The sequence below is a fragment of the Sebastes fasciatus genome, chromosome 8, assembly GCF_043250625.1.
Source record: "Sebastes fasciatus isolate fSebFas1 chromosome 8, fSebFas1.pri, whole genome shotgun sequence".
Lineage (NCBI taxonomy): Eukaryota > Metazoa > Chordata > Actinopteri > Perciformes > Sebastidae > Sebastes > Sebastes fasciatus.
In genome coordinates this window covers 26,854,740-26,874,511 of record NC_133802.1, presented here as the reverse complement: position 1 = coordinate 26,874,511, position 19,772 = coordinate 26,854,740, and the positions used below count along the sequence as shown (strand labels likewise).

Genomic DNA, 19,772 nt, shown 5'->3' with positions numbered 1-19,772 from the left:
TTGGTCCAATTCTGCCTTAAATTGTTTTGTCTGTGGTGTTAATTTATTTGCTGGCACTGCCTTGAAAACTACAGTTTACCCCTAAATACTTCAGACTATCTCATATTTTAAATACATTTTTTTAATTCCTTGTAATTCTTTGTAATTGTTGAGCACAGTTAATGTTAAATCTGACTTTTGATATGTGGCATACAAAATACCAACCATTATTATCAGGGGTATTGGTATTAGTAGTAGTGGTATTAATAGTTTTTCTAGTGCTGGTGGTTGGTATATTAATGGTTACAGTAATGGTCAGTGGAGGAAGAAGTACTCAGATCTTTTACTCAAGTAAAAATATAGAAGTATTAATTTTGCTCTTTTTAGATGTGTTATAATATTGGATTATGCTTATCGATGCATTAATGTGTTCACTTGTTGCAACTGGTAACGGTGGAGCTGATTTGAGTCTACACTACAATATACAGTATATATATGTATATATATACTGTATATTATATGTATTGAGTCTACACTACAATATATACAGTATTTTTATATATATACTGTATATTATCAAAGTAGTTGGCGATTAATTTAATAGTTGATTAATCGTTGCAGCTCTACCCAGATATATATATCCATCCATCCATCCTCACTTTCCCATCATTTTTTTTTTTTTTATAATATTAATCTGCTAAGTAACTAGTAAATGAAGCTTTTAGATTGACGAAGAGGAGTAAAAAGTACAACATTTCCATCTGAAATATAGTAGGGTAGAAGTATAGTAGCAGAAAATGTATTACAATTTTATTATTGTTGTTATTATTATTATTATTGTTATTATTATTATTATTATATTATATTTAATGGTACTTGTCATGATCATAGTAGTGACAGCAGTACGAGTAGAGGTAGCAACAGTAGTGGTTCCCAGTCAGCTTTCATTTGGTGATTTGCATGTTAAAAATCATCTAGTTGTTTAGGTATAAAACGGGCTAAATCTGGTTTAAAAGTGAGTTTTAGACATTTAGGTTACCATGGTTTCACACTATTTCAGTAATATAATCCAATGGCTCGACAGCAACTGCTCAACATTGAAATATAGTTATTTATATTCCATTGAAACACAAGTTAAAGTTTAGATGGTGGTAATAGCGTTCCATGAATCATTGTTTTTGTTGTAAACCGACTCTTTCCTTGTGTGTTAATTAGCGTGAAGCATGATGGATGATGTGAGACAGGTGTGACCAGCAGAGTGTGACCGGAGGAGTCCCATCAGTCCTTCTGGGTTTCAGTCTGGAAAGTCCGGTGGATTTGGCAGAGTACCCGATCCTCCCTGGAGACCTCCAGCAGGAAGAAGGGAAGGTGAGGTAGGTGGAGAGAAGGTGGCTGCTTGTTCTCTGATGGAGGACACCTGGGCCTAACTCCCACGCTTTGTCCTTGAATGTACTTCAGTAATTAACAGTTCAGCTGTCATGCAGTATGTTATCTGATTGGATGGACTGGCTCCAAATTGGGCTGCTACTTCTCTCCTATTCTGCCTTTATGACATTTTTATGACATGACTATGTTTTTATATCTTTTTTATGGCATACTATAATATGGTATTTTTATGACTTTTTAATGACAAACTGGGTTTCTACTTCTCTAAAGTGAATATTGAAATAAATACAACGTTAAAGACTTTTACTAATGATAAGTTAGTTTCTGGGTTAGTCTTAGCTTCTCAAGGAAATTCTTTCTTAAAAGTTCACTTTACTGTTGTACCAGACGCAAACTGTTTACTGTTTTATTTGCAAATGTTTTTTAATGAAATTTTTCGACATACTATACTATGAATTTTTTACGACATACTATAACTTTTCTTCAACATACTATACTATGACTTTTTTCACGAAAATGTTTCAACATACTACACTGACTTTTTTCATGAGATTTTTCAACGTACTATGTTTTTTTCGACATAGTATAATGACTTTTTTTAATGCGATTTTTCGACATGCTATAATATGCGTTTTTTTCATCAAATATTTCAACATACTATATTATGCATTATTTTCAACATACTATACTATTACTTTTTTCCGACATAGTATTCTATGACTTTTTTTGGACATAGTATACTATGTTTTTTTCGACGTACTATACTATGACTTTATTTCATCAAAGATTTAGACAAACTATATTGACTTTTTTTCTACATACTATACTGACTTTTTCATGAGTTTTCGACATACTATGCCTTTTTTTATGAAATTTATCAACAAACTTTATGACTATTTTCATCAAGTATTTCGACATATTATACTATGACTTTTTTCGACATACTACTATGACTTTTTTCATGAAATTTTTCAACAAACTGACTTTTTTTTTATATACTATCCATGACTTTTTTTCATGAGATTTTTCAACGTACTATAATATGTCATAATATATGTCGAAAAAAACGCATATTATATTACGTCGAAATTGTTGATGAAAAAAACTCAGTACAGTATATCGAAAAAAGTCAGTATAGTATGACGAAAAAAAAATCATAGTATAGTATTTAAAAAAAAAAGTCGTAGTATAGTAAGTCAAAAATAATGCACATTATAGTATATCGAAATTTTTTATGAGTCATATTATACTATGTCGAAAAAATTCATGAAAAATGTAATACTAAAGTATGTTGGAAAAAAGTAATACTATAGTATGTTGAAATATTTCATGAAAAAAAGTCATAGTATAGTATGTAAAATAGTCATTATAGTACGTTGAAAAATCAGTCAGTCAATCAAGTCATAGTATTGTATGTCTAAATACTTGATGAAAAAATTCGTCAATAAATTTCATAAGAAAAGTCATAGTATGTCGAAAAAAGTCAATATAGTTTGTCTAAATCTTTGATGATATAGTATGTCGATAAATTTCATGAAAAGTCATAGTATGTTGAAAAAAACATAGTATACTATTTTCAACAAAAATGTCGACATACTATAATGTGTTTTTTTCAACATACTACAATGACTTTTTTCCCTTCTGCAGTTAACATGACAATCCAGCAATTGACTTAGTACTATCAACTTTTAAAACTACTAGATACACACAAATCTTCACAAAAATTCTTTACCAAATTGTGTACAAATTACAAAAACAGAACATGGCAGTTTGTGCAAAAAAACACAAGCTTTATTGGACAACTTTTGCCTTAATTGGACACACCAGACATTTATTTTAATCATAACATGAAAGGCATTGGAGGACTCAATCACACGTGCACTGATTGATAAATGCTTAGTTCCCCTTCTTCACACACACACACACACACACAGCTACACACACAGCTACACAAAACACAGACAATGCATAGATGATGCTGGCAGGAAGACTTGATGGATCCTTGGAAGAGTAGAGTGGATGTGAAAGCTCGTCTTTAAAGAGAAGTCAGTTGTGTGTTAAGTATGAATGTTAGAGGGTCTGGCATGTAGTGTGTTTGCATAATGTCTCTTGGAAGGATTCTCGATCTGCAGGCTGAACGGCTGGCGTTTTCTCAAAACAGACGTTTTTCATAACTGTGGGAGAAAGAGCAGTTTGTCAGTGAGGAAAAGGTCACACGGCTATCCATGATGCTCCCTGAGGTTTCCTGTTAAAACAGACTGGAGGCACTAAAGAGGAAGTTTAATTGAAAATTTGTATGGTTGGAGCGAGACATGAAACTAAGAACTTTTAAGATGATGGAATATGAAACCGAACTAAACAAAGTTATATCTACTTAGTTGACAGGATCTGTGTTGAAGAAACATTGTGTACCTGTGCAGGCTGTGGACTCCACCCTCCATTTGAGCTGAAGCTGTTCTCTTTTCAAATTTCAGATCTCCAGAGTACATCATGCCTCTGCAAGGAGGAAAGAAATGCTGTTACACACCAGACATCAACGAGACGAAATACAGCATGACACAAGCACAAGGTAAAGAACATAGTGCGGCACAAACTCTGGGCAAGTACCAAGACTAAAGATGTGTCCAAAATCCATACTACTTAGTATACAAAAAAAATCCGTAACAGCTTTAAATTAATTAATGATTACATTTTTAAAGACATTTCTAATAGAATAGTATACTATGACTTTTTTATTACTTGTTTCAACATGATCCTTTCACTTTTCTATGACTTAAATTATAGCATACTATACTATGATTTTTTCCAACGTACTAAACTGTTTTAATATAGCATGTCGGAAAAGGTTGTCTGAAAGTTGTAGTACAGTGTGTCGAAAAAAGGAAAAAGTCATAGTTTAGCCTGTCGAAAATATAAGTCATATAGTATGTAGAAAAAAATTAAAAATGTCATATTAGCATGTGGAAAAAGTCATAGTAATAAAGTATGTTGAAAAAGCGATAGTATAGTGTGTCGAAAAAATAAAAAAGCTGGTAGTATAGCATGTCAAAATAAAAAGTCATAGTATTGCAATCGAAACATTTTTTTTAAAAAGGCATAATATAGCATGTTGAAGAAAATGTAAAAAGCGATAGTATAGCATGTCGAAAAAATTTAAAAAGTCACACTATAGTATGTCGAAAAAAGCGATAGTATAGAATGTTAAAAAAAATTAAAGTGATAGTATGTCGAAAATAAAAGTGATAGTATAGCATGTTAAAAAAATTATTAAAGTTAGTAAAGTACTTCAAAAACAAAAGTCATAGGACAGTATGTCGAACAAATTTAAAAAAGTCGAAAAAAGTATATACATTAGTATGTCGAACAATGTCAGTATAGTAAGTTGAAAGAATTAAAAAAAACGGTCAGTGTAGTATGTCTGCCTGTGTGTGCGTTTTTACCTGAGCTGGGTGAGGCTCTTGGATCCGATGTCCTGACAGGAGTGCTGAATGCCAGCCAGTAAGTAGGGAACAAACTTGTGGATGGAGCCTTTGTCCTGCACCGCTCCAGAAACACCCTGAGCAACTTTAATTTTATCACATTCACTGTGAAGGGAGAGGAGAAAAACAAATTGTTAGTGATATGACTGCGTTAGTGGCATAGAAAGACTTTTATAGCAGATAATCCCATACAATGTGTACTGCCACTGTGTGACTATAATAAAGTGAATAAATTAAAGCATTTTTTCTTTTGAATACTCTCCCTTTTGAGAGTGTTGTGATATTTACTTTCCACCCAAAATAAAGATTTAATTGAAGTATAATTGTGTAAAATGTCTGCGACTCTGTCATTTTCTAGTCGGCTCATCATTCTTGACCACAATGGAGTAATGTCTTATGTTCTGAAAACCACTGAAAACCGAATGAGGAGGAAGTGTTGTCATCTGGGAAACACTGGCAAATTGTCGTCTCTAGTGACATTGTGGTGAGACGAGGCTATATTGTGTCATGTTGTTCTCTTTTGGGGTAAGAGCGAGACTTTTGCTTTGTTAGGATTTAACCTGCAGATATACAGGTACCACTAGGGAGCTGTTACCCAACCTTAAACTCTGATCAACTTGAATGACAAAGTCCGCTAGCCCAGATTGAGTGTTTTTGTACCTGAAGTATCTGGTCTGGGAGCCCAGGTTTTTGTCCATGGCGTCCACGGAGCCCATGCCGCGGTATTTCTTTAGCCTGATGCCGTCAGAGAAGAAATATTCACCGGGAGCTTCACTGGTGGCAGCCAGCAGAGAGCCCATCATCACTGGACACAGAGAGAGAGAGAGAGAGAGAGAGAGAGAGGTTAGTATGTGGAAGTTAGAAGACTGAAAATGAAAGACAACTACTGGAAGGCTTGGACTGAGTGAAAGTAGGCAATAAGCTGTTTTTTTAGGCCGCTTTTTCCCCCCAGCATAGATCCGGTTTCACACGGAGGGAAGTAAACGACATAATCCAAATCTAAAAATCTACAGTTCAAATTATAATCGTCTCTGTAACATGGATTAGAAAAAAGCACGACAGATGACCACATAAAAACAAATCTTTATTTACTATAGATCTTGTAGTCAAATCTGAATTTAGTGTATGTCTCATCCATCATTTAAATATTAATAGACTTTCACTCCGACTCTGAAACACCCATCTATCCATACCTGTGGATGCTCCCAGTGCCAGGGCTTTGGCAATGTGCCCGACAGTCTGGATGCCGCCGTCAGCGATGACCGGCACACCGAAGCGTCTGGCGTACTCCGATACCTTATAGACAGCGGTGGCCTGAGGTCTGCCGCACGCAAGCACTGAAGAGAAGAAGAGAGACGGAGGATTAAATGATGTGAGAAAATGTGTACAGCTGTTGAATTTAGTCATTTATCGACATGTTTCTAGTATCATGTAGTTCAGGACTTGTCATAATAACGACCCCTTAACCTACCAGAGAATACACAACCAAAGCTCGCAAAATGCTAACACAGCTCACCACACAAAACGCTGACTTTTTCATCTTTACCAGCCAATTATTCTGTCATATCATTATGTTTACAGGAACATGGCTTCAACATAAGATGAGCTTTGGAACCAAGAATCATCAGCTGGCTGATAATTTGATAAACTGACATTAAGAAAAATCATGCATGGTGGAAACTCCCAGTGATCCAACTAAGTGATGTTAAACAAAATGTAAGACATTGTCACACAGTGAAGGCGCAGACAGGCTGAGAACGTGTCTCTTTCTGGTGTCATGTTAGTTAAAGAAAAGTGAGAATGAGGAAGTTAAATTTGTCACATCAGCAGACAAATCCCACGCACCACACCAAGACTCCAAACCAGTTTCACATAATATATCCTGCCTATATTCAACTCCACTAATCTTTTACACAATCAAGTAAGGGAAACCAACGCTCACCAAAGAGAAACATCCTGAGTTGTTTTGCTTCATGTGAACTAAGGGCTGCCTGGTACTTCCCAAACTAGTAGCCCCAATTATCCTGCTATGTATTGAAAGCCGTGATCTAAGAGAGGAAATGTTGCAAAAAAGTTACGTCAAAGTTATAATCAGTATTGTGGAGGATTATAAGTAAATGTGTTATTAACTTTTTCTATATGTTAAATCAGGTTCATCCACTAATGTAACCTGCTAAAAATGTGCATTTTTTGATCGCAATCAACTGTTGGGGGGTCTATTCATAGGGAGGACCTACTTCATTTTATGTATGTGGTCTTGATAGGATAGAGGCAGAATTTATTATTGTTATTTTAGATATCTTTAAATTTTAGAAGTGTTTGCCTATTGGTTATTTGTGAGGCCTTGCTGTATTTTCTATGTATTGATGCAGATTATTCATTTGCCCTGTATATGTATCCCTACAATATTTGGGAAAGTTTATTTTTTAGCCTTTGGTGCAATCATTTCTTATACTAACCTACCCATTTAATGTAAGCTTTTTGGGCCACATTTGTGATTGTTACTACGCAGAGTGTTTTCAAATGATGTTTGGTATTTATGCCTCGCTTCCTATTGCACTTGAGGTATGAAATGTGTGCTTGGTTGCAGCCGCTCCCTATTTAAGATGGCTTGTCATTGTTACAAATCATTTGCCTGATCGTCTGCTCCTGAAACGTCGCAAACAAATGTACTTTTACAAGTTAGACAGCGTGCGGGATTTTGTTTGCAACTTTTTATCTTTTTGCTTAAAAAATACCAACCATCAATAAAATAATAAAAACAAAAAATGGGTTTGATTTCATGAAAATATAACATTAATATTGAACTAGAGCAATAATTTTGGCTTCTAAATTATAGTTTACAACATTTCTGTTGGAGGCGAGTGTGCTGCTACTTTTTCTTTCTTTAGGGAAATGTGTTATGACATACAGTGTATTATAAACTGTGCAGCACCATATGTTCAAGCTAACAGACATGTTTTTACTGTTCTGTACATCATTTCAGAAAATATATTATCAAAGCAAAATGGGACACACATACAAGGAAATAATAAAAAAATCTATTTTCTCAGCCCAGATGCTGCTCAGACTACAGATAGCAGGTGAGCGCTGAAACGTCCTCTCATGAATAAAATACTAAAGAAGTAACGCACACCAAGGGATGTAATGAGGTGCTGATCACTGGATGTAAACATGAAAGTAGAACAAAAGTGCCACACACTGTAGCTCCATATGCATTTATCTTGTATTCAGATGACATTTCGACCCTCATGCCTTCTTCAAGATCAACAATCAATACGGCCTCTCATACAAACATGCTACAATTCAAAGGTATGTCACTTTTGGTGCAACAATCACAGTTGGCAGCACTTGTGGACTGATGATACTGTGTTGACTATTAGAAAGTGAGGAAATTAGAACATGGCACAAACGAAGATACATTCATCAAAGCCGCCTCGTCGATGATTAATAATGAAGCGAAGGTGCCAGCTGAAATATAACCTGCCTGGTTCCACACACCTCAGCAGGTTCACCACCTTGCTAGACAGAGACACCCTGTGGCTGCCAGCTACATTATTGAGCTCGTTCCAGTGCCATATGTTAGGAGTGAGTGTTAGAAATGGATGAGAGTTGTTGTCTACAACTGACACAATGACGGGAGGGCCAATAAAACACAACAGAAGCAGCACACAGAGGGTTTGACCTTAAACCAGCCACTATCTGACCAATGGTATCCATAGGCAACCACAGGACACAAATGGATAGAACACAGAGCGCAACGCGTCATTCTCTGAAAACTACACCCACCAGAGGGGAAACAATGTGCAACCAAGAACTGAAACGCTAACAAACTGACATGCTGAAATCAAATGTTTTCAGCTAGCTACAGGCAAAGGATTATTTTAGCACCCTAAGGGGCCGATCACATGCTGCGTCTAAAAATGCGTGGAAAACTCCAGCCGTGTCGCTTTGAATCCTTTTATCCAAGGTGCTTGGGAGGTTGCGCTACTGTCGCGCCTACCGTTACTAAGTAACCACCACCTGCCTGGTGTGATGACGAATCAAGCTGCTTTGATTTAGCAGTAAAAGCCTCAGTAGCTAAACTAAACAAAGTCAAGACAAAGATAAATTGATTTCCAGCACCGTAAATTGTTACGTTTTCCCAGTCTTCCTGCTAATGCCTCACGTCTTATTGCCTGTATCCTCAGTTTTTCCGTTCGGCAGATTATAAAAACGTATTTCTGGGTTCTTTGCCCTGTTGGTGGTGCATCCCACCACACAGCAGCTTTTAGGCTTTTTTCTGTTATTTGCTAGCAGACGTAAGTGACAAAGAGGCACCTTCCCGCAATACAAAGTCAACGGAGAGCGATGAGTTGTTTTCCCCTCCGGTGTGGGCGGGACTTAATTGCGCTCTGTCTCTATAGTGTCTCAATCTGATGACATCATCAAGACCGGAGACCAAAAGGTCAGTACAGTGGGTGGAGGAAGATTCACTTAGGATGACTGACAGATTAGTGAAGACACAGGAACAAGCAAAACCCCAAAACCTCAAAACACCCCAAACCAGCTCTTAAACAAACAAAAAAACTACGACAACTACGTCTACCACGTCTACCGATGCAAAGCTGTTAACCAATCGATGCAGCAGGCTGTGAAGTGGGGAGGGCGGGCACACTGTGATTTTAGAGCCACTGGGAGCCCAGCGCAGGCCAAAAGGGGGCGGGGAAACTTACTGCAGTACCCCATAACAGTGGTTGGGGTTTTGGGGCTGTGGAGCTTTATTGCTGGTGGTACACTGGGGGCAGCTGGACATGGACACACACACTCACACTCACACACCATATAAACACCAGGGTGGGAGGTAGGGGAGAGAATTTAAGATGGAGGAAGCAGAGAGAAAGGAAGAGAAAGAAGAGGAGGAGGCAGGTGGGAAGACAACAAGATTAAGATGACAAACAAAAATGAAGAAAACCGTAAGTTAAAGAAAATGAACAAGAAAAAATAGTGCTGATGATTTGAGAGGAATCTTGGGACAAGATGAAGAGACAACAAGAAACAATATCGAATGTATACTTCTTAACTATGCCACACAAATCACAGCTAAATGTATCCCAATGACAACTTAAGAGTTTAAAATCCAAACTTAGCTGTAACAACCCTAACTGCACAATTTAACCAACTACAGATATTCTTTCCAGATGGTCACAAAGTCAGATCAGGCGATCATACTGCCTGACGTGACTTGGTTGAGAGAAATGTCAGACTACACACTGAACACAGACCAATCATAGCTTGTGTTCTTTAACAACCATGACTTGCAAATGTAATCAGGCAGGAGGCGCCAGAGACAAACTCCTGGGATCAGAAATGACACTGCACCCGAACCACAGAGCACATCATAGACTATAAGAAAGAAGACAAAATTATTCGAACATGCTCGTCTTTCCATCTGAGCCTCGGTTCTCTTCCACTAAGAGACACTACACGGGGTAAAACAACAAATTGTTGAACCAAACCAACGCTAATTTAGATCCCTTCTGATCCCGGTCGCTTTCTATTGCCAAACCACAGCTCCAGAATGGTTGATGGCTGTTTTGTGGGTGGGAGCATTCAGCAATCTGAATTTGCCAGTCACTCACCTTCCTGTGTTATGCAGATGGAGCCGCTGCCCATCCCCACTCTCAGCCCGTCCACTCCGGCATCTATCAGGTTCTTGGCCTGAGCTGCAGTCACCACTGCAGCAGAAAGAGGGAGACAGAGAGCCGTTAGAGCTGACAACATTCTCTCAATGTGTGCCTCTCTAACTTATTAGGTATTACGTAAAGAAAAGTATAGTTACCATTGCCTCCGATGACCTGCAGGCCTGGATGCTTTTCTTTGATATATTTGATCATGTTGATCTGGTAGATTGAGTTGCCCTGAGACGAGTCCTGGAGGTACAGAAGGAACACGACATTGTTATTTATTTATATAGCGGCGTACGCTTTATCACAAATCTCGGACTCATTGTTCTCTGTATCACAAGGTTGGATGGACCTCCTTACAGTCACGAGGAAATAGCCATCTCATGTTATTCATTTATAAAGCTCTACTGCTGAAGCTTCCAAACTACGTCACATCTCTTCTGTCATTTAAATATAGTAACTACATTTCATAATCCAGTAACTACTCAACCTTGGAAATCCCCCGTGTACGCACTAATGTTGGCAGAACCGGTTTCAGATACTATTCACCTTTTAAATGAAATGCAAACTGCCCTCAAACTAGAGTCCTGCATTATCCTTGGAGATTTTTGAAGCTTTATAATCTGATTTCTTTTTTTATAACTGTTATTAATTCCTCTTTATTGTGTAGTTGTATTGTTTCTGGTTTGCTGATTACGTTCCTGTGAATGTTTCCTGTTCTCAGGTCTCTCTTGGAAAAGAGATATTATCTCAATGAGGCTGCCTGGTTAGATAAAGGACTACAAAATTTACACTTCACAGCTTTCAGACAACCTGGCTAAAACCCAAGTCAAATGTAGTGAATCCAGAGCAAATGAACTGCACACCATTAAATTTGCTCCCATAGTTGAGAGATAACGTTTTTCATAACATGTAGATCTTCATTAAAATGATTACCACTCATTGACACACTCTGTGGAAGCAAATTGAGTGCAGTCTGCTTTATGTATTTTGATATCTAGACCGTCCTGCACTTGAATACCACAGTGAATATGCACACCACTGCTGCCACAGTAAGTAAACCCAGTAAGCCCATAAAATAAAACTGTGAAAGAGCTCACTTCCAGTCTGTTCTCCACCAAAGTCCCTGTACCGATTCCTCAGTAATAAAGCTCCCTAATCTGCACCACAAAGTCTAAAATTGATCTCAGTAGACAGATGTAATTCCCCCTGGTCTCCATGGGAATCAAGAGTCTCTAAAACCTGTACTGAAGTCCTCCTTACCAGTACAACCACATCCACCCCGCTCTGCATCAACAGGTCCAGTCGGTACTTGTCGTCGTTGTGGGTGCCGATGGAGGCGCCGCACAGCAGCTGTTTGCGCGAGTCTTTGGAGGCCAGGGGGAAGTCTCTGTTCTTCTTCAAGTCTGTGCGTGCGATGATGGACACCAGGGAGCCCTCTTCATTCACTATCGGCAGCTTACCTGCATGACGAATCAGAGAAGTTAAACATGTACAGACGGTCACACCTGGTTGCATTTTTAATCAGTTTTATGGCATATATTCAACTGGAGTGATAATGTAAAAATCATGCGAGTCAAATTTAGCACCCTCCTCACCTTTCTTGCTCCTCTGGAGGATTTCATTGGCTTCTTTCAGCGTCACTCCAGCAGGAGCGACCACTAGATCCTCTCGCTTTGTCATCACCTGTCAAGATGTTTACAAACAGAGCATGAATAAAGGAAGCATCAAAACCCAGTGGAGAGGTTTCAGGGAATGTAGAAACTTGCAGTATTTCAGGGGTTTTAGCATTTTAAGATGTGACACTTTAATAGTGAAAAATCTATCATCTATCTGTTCGTTCCAATACCCATACTACCATACTATTTAGTATGCCACAAAAAGATTTAGTATGTCCCAATAGATAGTATGGTAAAGGCAGTATGCTAAAAATACCAGGATGTCCTACTACATCTGGTCGCATTTTGCAGTATGAAAGCCAGCATGTTTTTCTGACCTACAATCCTCTTTGCAGCGGATATATGAGCAAGAGGGTCAAAGCTGAAGGCGCAATGTTATGAAGTAGTTATTATTACTTATATATATATTAATGTGTTATTTGTAGTTAATCAAAATACTTTCCAGTAAAGTTTGCAAAATGTAATTTATATATTTACAACAATATTACTCAATTGTCTAATAAAATCAGTATTGATCATGCTCTAACTTAAATTCATAGCTATTGAATACTACTCTAATGTTTCCAATTAAAATATCAAAATGCATCATAAAATCTTGATTCATCAATTCCAAAAGCTTCTGCATCCAACACCATATTACTTCTAGTTACTAATGGCTAATGACTTGTGTCTAACCTCGCTCAGTGGCAGGTTGTGGTCTTCCTCCTTCAGGAAGTCAATGTCTCTGGAGGAAATGATGCCCACAAGCTTGCCGCCCATTTTGCCGTTATCTGTGATGGGGATTCCGCAGAAACCGTGGCGAGCCTTGGCCTGGAAGACGTCCCGAACTCGCTCGTTGGGGCTCATCACCACGGGGTCCGTGATGAAGCCCTGCTCATAACGCTAGAGGGGGAGAGGGAAGGAAGGAGGTGAGGATAAGAAGGGGTGTGTAAGAATAAAGATGGTTAGGAGAAGGATGGCGTAGAACAAAAATAAATATAAATGGGACGTGGATCTAAGAGCCAGCATGGGAAAGAACGGGAGGGTAACAGCAGTGGAAAGGATGTAAGGGTTTCAATAGGGAGGGCTGGATAAATAATGTTTCACTGCCTACACTCTAGAGCAGAGGAGCAAGGGATGCAGAGAAATAACACACTTCTACCTCACACTTCTTTCAAACTGAGAGCAGCAAATAAAAATAGAGAAAGACAAAGAGAAGCTGACGTGAGAAGACAGAAAAATGAAACATCAAAACAATGAAGAAAAAAGTTAAGAAAATGATCATGTAAGACAAAATTAAATAGCAGAAAAAGGGGATGAAGGAGTGTAAAGAGAAAATGCAGAGAGTCATCATCACTACCTTGACTTTGCGGACTTCATTGGCCTGGAACTCTGGGGTGCAGTTGTGGTGGATGAAGCCGATGCCACCCGTTAGCTGGGAGGAGACAATACATCAGTGTTCTAACGTGATAACAGGAACAACAAACAATCTAATAATCCAAGGATTTTTCTCGTACTACTTACTGCCATAGCGATGGCCAGGTTGGCTTCTGTGACGGTGTCCATGGGAGAGGAGACGAAGGGAGTTTTCATGGTGATTTGTTTGGTAAGCGCCGAGGTCAGGTCCTGGACAAAAGACATCAGGGAGGAGATGTGGCACACATGGACATTTTAACACACTGAGAAACTACTGGTAACATATTACCATTATGATACTCAAAAGTTAACTTTAGGCGTTTTCGGACCAGTTCTGGGGTCTCTGAGTTTACCATTATGCCATAAATGTCACAATGGGAGGCCATAATTTACTGATCTGGCTCGTGGATGCATTGTGAGCCTAATTCAGGCACACGACTGATAATCCTCACCCTCACGCTCTCCCATCCCGGACATCATCCCACATTCAGATTAGTTTAATACCACAACAGCAGCGCTAATCGGATTTTATGTGTTGGTAAATATTTGTCCTTCATCAGGACTCACCACTTGTTCCGATGTGAATTCGATGTAGCCCGGCAGAATCAGGAAGTCGCTGAAGGGGGAGACAGGAAAGATGAGGTTAGAGCGGCTCCTTACAAGACTTGTCCATCCTAACAGCTTTGAACCCGCATCAAACAATCAAACATGAAAGATTTAATCCATAATCTGGAACTTCACATTCAAAAACTGAGAACTAAAACCTTAAGAGCTACACTAACACACATGCACTGCACACACATTTTCTAGTTCAAATAGAAAATCAAAAATATATTCAAGGAATAATGTGACTTTACTACTCCGAACAGGACATACATATGAGCTTGCTTCTTGGAAATCTTCAAAGGGTGTCAAGTTACTGTACACGCGTGTGTGAATACGCTTTTGTAAAGAAGGAATGTCGATTATGTGGCGTATGAGTAGCAGTGAGGCCCATGTGATGATGAGACCAAAAAGAGTCTTCAAGTGTCATATGAACTTCCTGTTAAGGGGGTAAGAAATATTTCTCTACAAGAATCATTAACTCTGCAATCATTAAAGCTGCAACCAATCGATTAGTTGTCAACTATTAAATTAATCTCCAACTATTTTGATAATTGATTTATCGGTTTGAGCAATATTTGAGAATCCAGCTTTTTAAATGTGAATATTTTCTGGTTTCTTTACTCCTCTATGGCAGTAAACTGAATATCTTTGAGTTGTGGACAAAACAAGATATTTGAGGACGTCATCTTGGGCTTTGGGAAACACTGATCGATATTATTTACCATTTTATAGACCCAACAACTAATCGATTAATCAAGAAATTAATAGACACATTAACTGATAATGAAAATAATCTGTTATTTTAGTTGCAGCCCTAATCTGTGACATAAAAGGACATGAAAAGGTGGCAGCATCTAGTCAATACATTACACTACTATTTGTGCTTTGTTGTATAGAGTACTACCAAGTAGCAGAACAACAACAAGACAGGACTGTGTAAGCCAGGACCTAAATTTAGGACCGGTGTGTGTACAGAAGGAATGTGTTCCCCTTTTCATGTCCAAGAGGCTGTTATTCAGACTACACAAGTGTTTTCACTTTTTTAAGACAGGTACTTTGCTTATCAGCATTCTCTTTAGACTGGAAAAATGGAATTTAAAAGGTGAAAACAATTAACTGTCTGCAGGTGCAAGTTCAAAGTCATAAAACTTCACTGACGGCTAAAATACAAGTAGGATATCGGTGTGCTTCCAACTATTATCAAATATGTATTAAGAAATTAAAAGTTAAGACACCATTTTGGGTTCTGGTGACTTCTAATGTAAATGAGTGATCACTTTGGGGGACACCAACAATTTTAAAGTGTGTTAAACCCCGTCAGTCATAATTAAAATGCTATTGGTTGCATTATGGGAAATCTTTTTGTTTTGTTTTTGTCATTCTAGGGACTATTCCTTTAAAAAAAAAAAAAAAAGGGGATTGTAAATGTTTAATTTAGTAAGTAATGGATTGATTAATCAGTAATGAATTCTCTGGTGATAAAATCCCAGCAAATTTTCATAGGTAAGCACTGACAGCATGGTTATTAGCTTACAAACATAACGTTTCACTCAATAGGTATTTCATATGGAACAATGAAGATATTCAATATCAAAAAAAGAAAAGAAATCACACATGGTTTAATAATGGAATACTGACAGTTGGCCAATTACTTAATAAAAAAGGTTATTTATTATCTTATAAAGGATTTCTTCATAAACTCAAAATGTAAAACCAAAGGAGTATTATGTTGTTTGCGATGCTATGCCAGAAAGTGTCCTTATACTTCTACGAAACCCTGGTACTGTTGATCAACCTTTTAACAGAAGATAGTGTGCAAATATTTATATTAGAGGTAATAATATACTGAAAGAGAAACGCTCTAACAAAAATATTAGGAACACACTGAGTTATGTTTCTGTCCCTCCATCTAGATGTTTTTGGTCTTCATTATTTGAGGATATACATTGGGAGAAAGCTTGGAAAATTTGTGATAAATACTGTATCAATAACAAAACTTAAGGAAGTGTCTTTTAAGATATTACATAGCATTTATTTAAAACTTGTGTAAGAAAGATTCAAGCTGGATATTGATTATAAGTATGATTTCTGTGGACTTGAAAAAGAGAATATTTCCCATCTATTTTGTCACTGTACATGTACAAGAATGTTCTGGATTGATGGAGCCAACTTTCTACAAAAGAAGACGAATGTTGAAATAATTATTTTTGATTTAATGATATTTTAGTCAAGATAAGATTGGAAATAACATGCCGTATATCATACAATTGTTCATTATTTTTGGAAAATGTAATGTTCATAATAAAAATAATATAATATATATAATAATATAAACAAGAAAATGTAATATTCATAAGAAAAAATGGTCACTGTATGTATATATACATATATATAAATACATATATATATATATATATACATACATATATATATATAAATACATATATATATATATATATATATATATAAATACATATATATATATATATATAAATACATATATATATATATATATATATAAATATATATATATATATAAATACATATATATATATATAAATACATATATATATATAAATACATATATATATATAAATACATATATATATATATAAATACATATATACATATACATATATATACATATATATATACATATATATATACATATATATATACATATATATATATATAAATACATATATATATATATAAATACATATATATATATAAATACATATATATATATATAAATACATATATACATATACATATATATATATATATATATACATATATATATACATATATATATACATATATATATATATAAATACATATATATATATATAAATACATATATATATATAAATACATATATATATATATATAAATACATATATATATATATATAAATACATATATATATATATAAATACATATATATAAATACATATATATATATATATATAAATACATATAAATACATATATATATATATATATATATATAAATACATATAAATACATATATATATATATATATATATATATAAATACATATAAATACATATATATATATATATATAAATACATATATGTAAATACATATATATATATATATACACAAGAATGTTCTGGATTGATAAAGCCAACTTTCTACAAAAGAAGATGAATGTTGGAATAAATATGTTTGATGTAATGATATATTTTATTCAAGATAAGTTTGGAAATAACATGCCATATATCATACAATTATTCATTATTTTTGGAAAATGTAATATTCATAATAATATAATATATATAATAATATTAATCACAAGAAAATGTAATATTCGTAAGAAAAAAACTTTCCAACTCTCCTGCATTTTATTAATGATATAGCACCATTTTACTCAATGTTAAAAACAAAAACGCCATTAAGACTTTTATTAGTAGTATTAAATGAATATAATATGTTTATAACAAACTTTGGCATTATGAAATGTATAGGTAAATGTTTGTTTTGTCTTGTTTTATTCAATTGTCAATGTACCCGTTTGTACCTTTGTTACTGAGCATGTGTTCAATAGAGAAAGCATTAAACAGTAATGAAACTGTTATTGTCTGTCCCTAACACATGGCTGACTGCTGGAGGCACATGCTGCTCGAGCAGTGAAACTGTTAGCACACTTCGCTAGCTACATTACACAACCAGCCGTTGGTTGGCTGTTGTCATGGTTAGCCCGGTTAGCACGCTGCTTAGCCCGGTTTAGCCTGGTTATTCTGAGGGCAGAGCAGTGATCATGGTGTCTTTACTTGTATGTGAGCCCGTCTCCTCCGTTGAACAGCTGCTGTCCCGACAGCCCATCATCAGGGATGTAACCGGTCTGTCCGCTGATCAGGTAGTCCGCCATGACGTCTAAAACACCTGTCTTTCAGTGTTCAACTACAACTTAACAGCGAAAGCAACTTTCTTCCTTCGACTCCTGTCTGTCTGTGTTGCTCAACGTCTCTCGGTCAGTTAACGTCCCAACCGTCAGTTAATGACCCAACCGTCAGTTAATGACCAAACCGTCAGTTAATGACCCAACCGTCAGTTAACGTCCCAACCGTTAGTTAATGACCCAACCGTCAGTTAACGTCCCGACCGTCGTTCTACTCCGCGCGCCGCCAGGGAGTCCTGTCGTCTGTCTGACCGTCCGTTAACGGTAAGAACAGAAACTGAACAGATAAGTTTCGTTATGAGCGGTTAAAGCGTCCCTTTCTTTCTGATTTCAGGCCTCTCTGCCATCCAGAGCTGAGCGTTCATGCTCTTAAAGCAACTCCTTTTGCAGTAGCTGTAGACACGTGCATTATCACCGTCTGATAGCGTTTCCGGCACGGACGTCACATCCGGCCGACCCGCCCCCTCGTTTTTTTAATAATATGTGAAGAAATTCATACATAATAAAACAAAACAAATATATAATAATACAAATATTATATATACAAACTTAATAATTATATAAATATATACATACTTAATAATTATATACATACTTAATAATTATACTATATTATATTTATATATGTATAATATTCTATATTTATAATATACTACATTATATTATATATACATACTTAATAATTATACATATTTTTAAAAAACTGTTTTATATCTATGAAAAAAATAGTATTTTATAACATACATAAAGGAACTCAATATCCCAGCATGCTTTGCGTCATAGTTTAAGTCCTGCATTCAAAATTTCACTTACTTGCACAAGCATCAAAATAAAAGTACTCATTATGCCGAATGACTAATTTTAGAATGTATACTACATTTAGTATAAAGTAGCATAAAATGGAAAAAAATTCAAGTAAAGTACAAATACATAAAATTGTAATTAAGTACAGCAGGGATTATCAAACTTTTTGGGGCCAGGGACCCCTTACAGGGGAGAAAATTGTCCTATGACCCCCTCATAATCGTAACACCAATTAAGCCTATGCTACTACCATTTGTACTTGGTACCATTGGAACTATTTGTATTCTAAAACTTTTCAACCTTTAATACTTTTCAAGTAATTGATCTTTTCTTTTAGAAAATGACCAGTAGCAAGACAGCAAATTAATTCGCGGACCCCCTGACGGAGTGCCACGGACCCCTGGGGGGTCCCCGGGCCCCACTTTGAGAAATCACTGAAGTACAGTACTTGAGTATATCTACTAAGTTACTCTCCACCACTGTTAAAATCAAACTGGTGTATCATAGATCATGCTACTGTGATTTTAATAGTTTACATCTTCACAAACTATATGATACTGTATTCTGGGCTTTTATTTGGAAACAAGTTGGTGGATTTCATGGAGATCCGAAATATAAAGTGTGTCCCAATTTATATGAACACATCCCATTTTACAGTGGCTTCCTAAAAGCCCATAGAGCTGTTTTATAATAGAAAGTGCCTTCCTGTCCTGCCTTGGAATAAACACTTGAGGGTGCAATCCTCCCCACACTCCACATTACTGTGTGAAGGTGAAACTGGGTCACACATTTGAGATCGGGCAGTGCAGTTGATACCATCTTGGCACGCAATTACACTTAACTATATTAGGCT

At 36.3% G+C, this 19,772-nt stretch overlaps 1 protein-coding gene across 2 annotated transcripts; it reads right to left on the bottom strand.

The window, feature by feature from the left end:
- Positions 1–3,134: 3,134 nt before the first annotated feature.
- On the bottom strand, positions 3,135–18,552 carry impdh2 (IMP (inosine 5'-monophosphate) dehydrogenase 2). 2 transcript variants are annotated; one of them, XM_074644697.1, is made up of 15 exons: positions 17,988–18,546; positions 14,152–14,200; positions 13,693–13,794; positions 13,529–13,603; positions 12,865–13,071; positions 12,109–12,196; positions 11,774–11,973; positions 10,666–10,756; positions 10,466–10,561; positions 9,560–9,631; positions 6,038–6,181; positions 5,505–5,649; positions 4,806–4,949; positions 3,778–3,861; positions 3,135–3,539 (listed from the first exon to the last, which is right to left on the bottom strand). In XM_074644697.1, exons 1-15 carry the CDS (start codon positions 18,083–18,085, stop codon positions 3,518–3,520), a joined length of 1,617 nt encoding a protein of 538 aa, XP_074500798.1. In that variant the 5' UTR covers positions 18,086–18,546; the 3' UTR covers positions 3,135–3,517. The 2 variants fall into 2 exon arrangements, with proteins under 2 accessions (XP_074500798.1, XP_074500797.1); XM_074644696.1 differs by lacking the exon at positions 9,560–9,631 and having other exon boundaries at positions 17,988–18,552.
- Positions 18,553–19,772: the final 1,220 nt, after the last annotated feature.

What these genes read in the sequence shown, in the direction of transcription:
- impdh2 (XM_074644697.1), bottom strand. Translation starts at nt 18,085, where the DNA reads ATGGCGGACTACCTGATCAGCGGACAGACCGGTTACATCCCTGATGAT. An exon ending in AATTCACATCGGAACAAGTG is followed by an intron (nt 13,795 to 14,151) that starts GTGAGTCCTGAT and finishes TCTTTTGTCCAG; the next exon opens with GACCTGACCTCGGCGCTTAC. An exon ending in ACCTGGCCATCGCTATGGCA is followed by an intron (nt 13,604 to 13,692) that starts GTAAGTAGTACG and finishes GTCTCCTCCCAG; the next exon opens with CTAACGGGTGGCATCGGCTT.